At 34.4% G+C, this 8,685-nt stretch overlaps 1 protein-coding gene across 1 annotated transcript; it reads left to right on the forward strand.

The window, feature by feature from the left end:
• Positions 1-308: 308 nt before the first annotated feature.
• Positions 309-2,122, forward strand: LOC106758703 (dof zinc finger protein DOF2.4). Its single transcript, XM_014641663.2, has 2 exons — positions 309-573; positions 742-2,122. Exons 1-2 carry the CDS (start codon positions 520-522, stop codon positions 1,789-1,791), a joined length of 1,104 nt encoding a protein of 367 aa, XP_014497149.1. The 5' UTR covers positions 309-519; the 3' UTR covers positions 1,792-2,122.
• Positions 2,123-8,685: the final 6,563 nt, after the last annotated feature.

Genomic DNA, 8,685 nt, shown 5'->3' on the forward strand with positions numbered 1-8,685 from the left:
TGCCCATTCCACACCAAATTCCTACTATACTATACTATACTATACTATCATCAATCTATGGCTGTCTGGCTAGGCTGGTTAGCACACATGACATATCAGACTCAACACTTAGCTTTTTTCATGCACAATAACAGTATCTCTTTTTTCTAACCACACTACTTACACAGCGTCAAAAAGAAGCTTATGGGTTAAGAAACATCGCCTTCTCAAAATCCTGAAAAGCAAAAAAACAAAAAGAGTGCTATCGGGGGAATTCAACAACAAACTAAAATTATATATAAATACTCAAAAGCACTTCCTTTATTTTTGCTTCTCATTACCTCTTCTCCCAAACCCTTCCCTCTCTTCTTTCTTTCTTTCTTTCTTTTGCTTTCTCTCTTTTCCTTTCTCTCTTCTATGCATCAACCATTCTCTCTCTCTCTCTCTCTCTAACTGTTTGATGTGATTCTCTCCACTTGTATTGCCTCCCAAAAAATTAAACCATCAACCTTTACAAAAGAGAAAGCTCCAAGAGGAACCATGGTTTATACTTCCATCCCAGCATATATTGATCCAGCCAACTGGCAGCAACAGGTAAAACAATTCAAGGGTTCTTCAGTTTGCTTCTTTCTCATTTAATTTCTCATTTCAAAAGGCAAAATTCAAAAGATAGATATTCTTCCTACACTTTTGTTTATACCCTCCTCCTGAATATACCACATATTTGATTTCTTTGCTCCTTCCAACTTTATGTTACTGCAGCAGCCAAATCATCAGCAGCAACCCAACAACACTGTTGTCAGCTCCCACCTTATTCTTCCACCACCAATACAACCGCCGCCGCCGCCTCCACCATCGCAACCCCATGGGCTCGGTGGTAGTGCCACTGCCGGCTCCATCAGGCCGGGTTCCATGGCGGATAGGGCCAGGATGGCCAATATACCCATGCAGGAAGCTCCACAGAAGTGTCCAAGATGTGAATCCACCAACACAAAGTTTTGCTACTTCAACAACTACAGCCTCTCTCAGCCCCGCCACTTCTGCAAGGCTTGCAGAAGGTACTGGACTCGTGGCGGGGCCTTGAGGAACGTCCCTGTTGGTGGAGGCTGCAGGAGGAACAAGAGGAGCAGAGGAAGCTCCGGCAGCAGCGCCAGGTCGCCTGCAAACTCGGATCGCCAAACGGCGAGTGCCGGCTCCGCTTCCACAACCAGTGGCTCCTCTTCTGCTGACATGGTGGCAGGCCTTGGCGGCACCGGAGTGCCATCGTCTCTTAGATTCATGGCTCCATTGCATCATCTTGGCGATCACCACCTCGGTGGTGGTGGTGGTGGTGGTGGAGGAGGAGAGATAGGATTAAACTATGGTTTGAACTATGGCTCGATTTCAGGTCCAATGGGAGGAATAGGGGAGTTGAATTTCCATATTGGAAACGCTTTGAATGGTGGTGGTGGTTCTGTGTTGTCTGGTTTGGACCAATGGAGGATGCCACAAACTCACCAATTTCCCTTCTTGTCTGGTTTGGAAGCTTCTTCATCACATGGGTTGTACCCATTTGATGGTGCTAGTGGTAGTGATGGCTATGGTGGCACTCCCATTAAGGTTTCGACTTCTGGGGTGATGTCTCAGTTTGCTTCTGTCAAAATGGAAGATAATCATCAGGAACTTGGTTTGCCTAGACAGTTCTTGGGAGTCAACAATAACCCTAATACAAATGAGCAATATTGGAGTGGTGCTGCTGGTGGTGCTGCTACTTCTGCTTGGACGGATCTTTCTGCTTTCAGCTCTTCTTCCACTACTAGTAATCCCCTATAGAATTTTCTTCACTATTGTGAAGTTTCTGGCTTTTGGTTCTTCTGTTTCTTTAGACAAAGTTTCAACCAATTCGGTTACAATTTCCCCCACGTGAAAAGCTTCGAGGATGGTTAAGTACTTTGCTTTCTTTTATGATCAAATCAAAACCCTAGGGATGTTAGTTTTTCTATTCCCCCTACTTTTAATCTTTATATGTTGTTATTTCTTCTTCCTTTTCTCTCTCTTTCTTAGGTTTAGGTTGTTTTGTATGGGAAGGTTTTACTATATATGGTGAAATTATGAGTTCAAGAGAATGAATAGCAGTCGATAATCAATGATGTCTGATAAAAAATGATGTCTCATACCAGTATCTCTTGATTTCCTCGTGTGTGTGTGTATATATATATATATATATCCATCGAAAATATGATCCTTTTTCTAATGATGAAAAGTGTTGAATTAAGCAAGGTTTCATCTTCACTTAATAAACGATTAGGAGGAAAATTTGCTGCAGTGATCCAAATCGTGGATTCAGAATGATTCATCTGAGTGTGTTTACATGAAACAAAATCATGAATCCTTTGGTACAACTTGACCTTGCACTGTTCTTAATACATTCTGAATTTTCCTAGTGAATGGATAGTAAAGCAAGAGTGGTGGTCAAAGAAGAATTAATAAACATAGCTTGTCTTTCTCATTGTATACATTCTTCATATATGTTTTGTAGTGGAAAAGTGTGATTTTCTTCCTTTAAAAATTAGATTTTCAGTTATTTTTTTCCTTTTAGAAAGTTCTTCGTAACGACTACAGGAACTTTTCCTTGATGTTAATACCATTATCCCTTTTAATATAATTCTCTAAAAAGATTTATCTTGCAACTTAGTGTGGTTATTTTATTCATAATGTAAAACAACCTTTCTTTCCCTCTCGTTTCGTTTTTGGCTCTTCGAACACTTTTCTCATCATCCAAGATAATACCAACTTTGAATGCTTTTATTTTGTTTGACGGATTCACTTTTCACACAGCTAAACCTTAGATGAATGGAAAAAAAACAAAGCTTCTAAAAACAAAAAGAAAGGTTCTAATGTTTAAGTACTATATATTAAACTTTTTATTCTAGTTAATTTTAGAGATGTATTATTGTCACCCCTTTAAGAGCATCACTTACCAGTGTTTATCGTGACTTAAGCATATGAAAAGAATCTAATCTAAAAGAGAGTTTATCAGGTGTTAGATCTGATAAACTATTACATTGAACTTCTTATCTCAGTGATTAATGAGACAGCAAGAACTTCTTAAATCAACGCAAAGTAAGGTTAAATAATTTACATGACAATTTTTTCACGTTTCTTTTTGTGTACCATATTTGGAGTGTGAACGAAGGATTTAAATAGTATAAATCTTGGATTTGAATAGTAAACCTAGATATTCTCGTTGTTCAACAACCATAGAAACAATTTCAATTAGGCCTTGCTTGGTTATAAGGATTACTTGAGAGTTAATTATACTGATGCAATTATTTGACCAACCAGATGAAGAACTATTGAGAGACCCCATGTTTGGGACAAACTCTAACGACTTCCTATAAACTCAAAAGGTGGTGCTTGTCATATTGTTGGGAATGTGATCCCAATTTGGAATTTTCTATTCCACTCATGAACAGGGATAAATATTCTAGGGCAGTTTCTATGCTCCAAAACCCAGACATTGTTCTAATTCCTTTTATTTCTTTTAGAAAATGTACATGATTGTGATGTCTCATCTTGCGCAGCCATACCTAGAAATGGCTTCAGTGAACAAAGACGAAGTTTTAGGGTTTTTGTTTTTCCTTTTGGAAAATCGGTTCTGATATGTTTCATCTCCCGCAGCCAAAGCTAGGTAGGCATAGCCTGAGTGAAGAAATTTAGTACTTCAAGAAATTGCAGCGGCTATATTATTCATGAATGATTAAATATATTTTCCCAACGGAGATTCAAATCTAGGTTCCAAATTTATGTACAAAACTATTAATACTATAACATAAACAAATCCTCCTTGAGTTTAGTGACTTCCAACTCTCCACAGAGAATCTGTTAGTTGTTATATCATTAAAAAAATGATAATATTTTTGCATGTGAGTGTCCTTTTCTAAATTATTGATTTCTCCAATGACAAACGTAGTGTGAGGAAAAAGAGAGAGAGAGAGGGAATGATTTTGTGATAATATGTAGTTGATATTAAGAGAAGAAGAGAATGGACTGTGTAAAGTGTAAATTGGCTAATTATTTAGCGGTTTTAGTGGCAGAGACGCGGAGAAAGAGCATCAAAAGACGACAAAATGGCCACACAGAAACCTTAAGATCATAGTATTCTTCGAGATTAGCTTCATCACCAATCACCATGTTTATGATGGCATTTTAGGTATGTCAAAAATCTCGGCTTCTGTTAAACCTATCAGTACTGTTAAATTAAATTTCACCTGTCATACCTTCCACCCAATATATATTCCCTCTAATTTCACCAAACAAACACTACAACGTTTAAGTTCGATTAGTAAAAGGTCAATTTTTAATTAATAATATGTAGTATCAATGAATAAATTGATTAAAAAAAATACTATTATCCAATGGGATTTGAAATGAAAAACAAGAATAGATCTACATGCATCATTCCCCATATATAGTAACCCAAAAAATAGAGCAGTAAGTGAGTGAGCAACATAACATAAGGTTGTAAAAGAATGTTTGTCTCTGTCCCACGAACTAGCAGAGTCAAAAAGCGCAAAGATTTTAGCAATCTCTAATTTGATGCGTTGTTATTACCACAAAGTCACAAACTCAGCGACACAAGCTGCTACATGCTAATACAATGTCTGGACAATCTGACCAAATCGCACACTGTCACGCGCTAAACGCGTGCTAGTACATGAGGACTAACCAAAGATTTTTTTTTTTTTATTACAATCTTTGTTTTACTATGATATTGTTGAATTATTAGAAAATTTCCTCCAGTATTTTAAGATGAGAGTACACATTCACGTATCATTTAAATATCAATGAATTTTGTTACTAATAAATTGTCAAAAAAAATATACTATAAAAAATATCTAAATAATGACCAATTTCAGCAACAAAAAAAATAGTTAGCCAATATAACGATCATTTAGATATCAATTTATAAATTAAAAATCATCTTATAGTCTATTTCATCATAAAAAACAAAAGATCCTAATTATTATAATTTTAAGAAAACAACAAATCTTAATTATTACAATTTTAAGAAAGTAAAGAGTGAAGATAAATTAATTCGTAAACATAATCATAATAATTAGTTTCATTAAGATCAATAATAAAAATAAAATAAATCTTTTAAAATTATTGTCAAAGTAATTATATAATGGAGTGTTTGTATGTCTCATTATAAAAAATTAGAATCATTCTAAATATGTTCTTAAAATATTTATTTTAAAGTTGATGATTTTTAATTAGACAGCAACTCTTAATTAGTTGACAGTTACGGTATAAAGGAAAATAAAATGAACAAAGATTTTTCCATCAACTAGCATGGCACTCTATTTTCAATCTTAAGATTTTGTAAAGTTCTTATTCTTTATTTTAATTGTTATTTTTCGAATTATAGTTTTTTTATTAAGGGAAATTAAATATCAAATTATTTGTGTCAACTTTATTTGATATAAAATGATTGAATATATTAGTACAACATTTGGTGGCAAACAAAATTTTAATCATTATCCTAAATCTATCAAATATACGAATACAATACCAAAATTGTTGGTACTAGTAGTTCAATATTTGTATCCACTAACCAAGAATCAAAATTTGATCATTGATTCGAATATAGTGTTGATGGTCCTACATTAGTTATATCAAAATATACTGAACAATGGAAAGAAGGCTATTGGGTGTTCAAATAATCCCCACAAATCTCCTTGTTACAGAAGCTTCAAATGACTCTTAAAAAGAAAAGAAAATTTTGTCGCTTAAAATAGTTAGATTAACTCAAATAAATTTGTCTTGTATAAAGTGACTATAGTGTTTAAAAAAAAATACAATCAAAATAATAAAGTATTTCTTTATAAAATTTCCAAACATGTATTTTAACATTCCGCAACAAACAAATTATTAAAAATTCTTTTAGGAAGAAAAACTAATAAAAACCACAACCGTTCATTGATCAAAGCAAAAGTGGATATTTATATTTTTTGAATAAGGTTTTGGCTTAAATTATGTGGGATAGAAAGCCATTAAGAAAGAAAATCCATTAAAAGTGACCAATAAATGAAAAAAATCTACCCATCAACAAAACTAAAATAAAACATACCTTCTTTCATGAATAACATACTTATGAAGAAACAATAAATAATACTAATTGGCATTTACATTTCAAGAATTTTATAGAAAAAAAAATTATCTTTCATTTGAAAATTAGCTGATAATATAAATTCACTTTTATAAAGTTATATAATTAAAATATCTTATTTTATTACTAGGAGTGAAAGTTAATATAAAATTTGAATTTGAAGAGCCCAGTACATTAACATTTTAAAATAAAACATTTTAATTATAAATTTAGATTGATGAATTTAAGATTTTCCTTAAAGTACTCTAATTTGTTAGCACTTCAAAAGGTACATATTTTTCCTTAAAGAAGAGGACAAGGGACTGTTTGTCAGTCTGGAAGTTGGACCGTAAGAGAGAGAGAGAGAAAGAAGCAGTTAGTGAATCTGCTTGCACGCCCTTCCATGCAGGCACAGCATGAATATTTGTGGCTTTCAACATTGTTCGATTCATTGTTAACGAGGAGAAGATAAATAGATAGATGGACACTGCATGCGAACCTGCTGCTGCACTTCTCTTCTTTTCTTTTGTTTTAATATTTTAAACCTGCGTTTTGCATTGCATGCATCCTTCTTCTCTCCATCACATCACATCATCTCTCACTCACTCTCTTTTCTTTTTCTCTTTTTTCTATTTTTATTTACCCCTTTATTACATTATATTTTAAATAATAGACAGCTACCACACAATAATATAAAATATTTTATAAGAATTTCTTTTTACCACAATATGCTTACTCTTTTTTTTTTTCAAATACGAAAATAGAATTGTATCAACTTTATTAACGTTGTGCTGGTTTTAGGTGAAAATAAATATTGACGAAGAAGGATGTGAGGACGAGTATTCATATGTATATTTGAAATTGAGAGATAACGAGATTTTGCAAAACGAAGTATTTTTAAAGTTGAAAAATACTTTTTTACTCTCACCCTTTTTTCATGTGAATGCTCCAACGAAAGAAAGGGAACTGATTCTCTTGAGATGGAATCGATTTCATCAGAGGCATGTGTTTTGAGCCATGTAAAGCTTCACAGAGGAACCTTGCAAGCATTATGAAGAGCTTTGTGGATGAGCCTTATGGCATGGGTTTTATAGCACGATGCAACGAAAACTTGTGTGTGATGAGATTGGTAGTGCTTTGTAACCGGCAAAGGTTCGCATAGAATAGTTCACTACTGGTGAAGACTCACAGAGGTTGAACACTAGTGGTAGTTATAGTTTTGAGATGCAAGGGGAAGAGAAAATGGAAGTATAGGTGATAGAGGAAACACTCAAATGAAAGTTGCACATGAGAAAGAAGCGGGTCTTCTTTTTATGAAAGTATTATAAATTCAATGACGATTCTCTATATAAATGTCGTCATTTCTACAAGTTATAGCGACTCTTATTCATATAACAATCATTATTTCTCGTCTGTCTCTCTTTTAATGGCGATTATATAAAAAATCATCATCATATCTAGTTTTAATGATGGTTATATAAAAAACCGTCATCATTTCTACTTATAACGATAGTTGTTTGGAGAACCATTGTTAAAAGGTTTGCAGAAATTGCAATGTCGCCACTGCACATTTTTTTACTACGGTGGCTTATTAAACATTCTCAATCAATGTCATGGAAAGCCCTTTTCTCGATAATGGAGTCTTCCTAAATCTCAAAAGCACTTGAGTTTTTGAGTTTGGTTAGTACTTAGGAAGAAAACTCTACTTACATGCCTAGGCTTTCTTGGAATTTTATGTATCGTCCTATGAATTGGTCACATATGAGTTAGATTTCACTACAGTAAAATGCCTGATTACCGACGAATTATTACCGACGGTCTTAAATTCGTCGATAACTATTGATTACCCACAAATTTACTATTGGACACCAATGATTATTTTACCAACGAATATGTCTGTTGGTAATACGTTGTTGACATAACTTACCGACGGATGTTGGCCGTCAGTAATGTGCATTATGGTTTATGTCCGAAATTTAGGGTATTCATTCTCAATTTTTTTCACTTTCCTTCCCTATTCTCGTCTTCAAGTTCCCTCATTTCCCTTCCCTATTCTCGTCTTCAACTTCCCTCCGTTCGATTTCAGAAGGTCTCCTCTCTCAAAATTGGTTTGAAGAGAAACCCTATGGCAGTCAGGGTTCGTTTGTTGACGCTGGTTCTTTGGGACACATGGGTGTTGGCTGGTTTATGGGTTTTGTGGCTAGGGTTCATGATTTAATTGTGGTTGTTACACCAAGGGTTGTGGTTCGTGTAGAGTTGTCAAAATAGGTAACCTGGCCCGACCCGACCGGACCCACCACGGGTTGGCCACTTAGTGAGCCAACCCAACCCGGCTCATTTCTTAGCGAGTCAAAAAAACTCGAACCCGACCCGACTCACCACGGGTTTGTTACCAATAAGGGAGTATTGGTAAAACCTGAAGATGAGTTTTGATGATGCTGCAACTTGTAGTTTTTGAATGTAGTAGGAAAATATTTAAAAAGCAACTTGTAGATTTTGAATGTAGTAGGAAAATATTGAAACATTGTAATTTTTACTGGTATAATCGATTATGGTCAAGCTATAATCGATTATCA

Source organism: Vigna radiata, chromosome 4 (genome assembly GCF_000741045.1).
Source record: "Vigna radiata var. radiata cultivar VC1973A chromosome 4, Vradiata_ver6, whole genome shotgun sequence".
NCBI classification, from domain to species: domain Eukaryota; kingdom Viridiplantae; phylum Streptophyta; class Magnoliopsida; order Fabales; family Fabaceae; genus Vigna; species Vigna radiata.

Bases quoted from the DNA above. Each gene is read 5' to 3' on its own strand.
- LOC106758703 (XM_014641663.2), top strand. From the start codon at position 520: ATGGTTTATACTTCCATCCCAGCATATATTGATCCAGCCAACTGGCAG. The intron at 574-741 runs GTAAAACAATTC...ATGTTACTGCAG, and splicing joins CAGCCAACTGGCAGCAACAG to CAGCCAAATCATCAGCAGCA.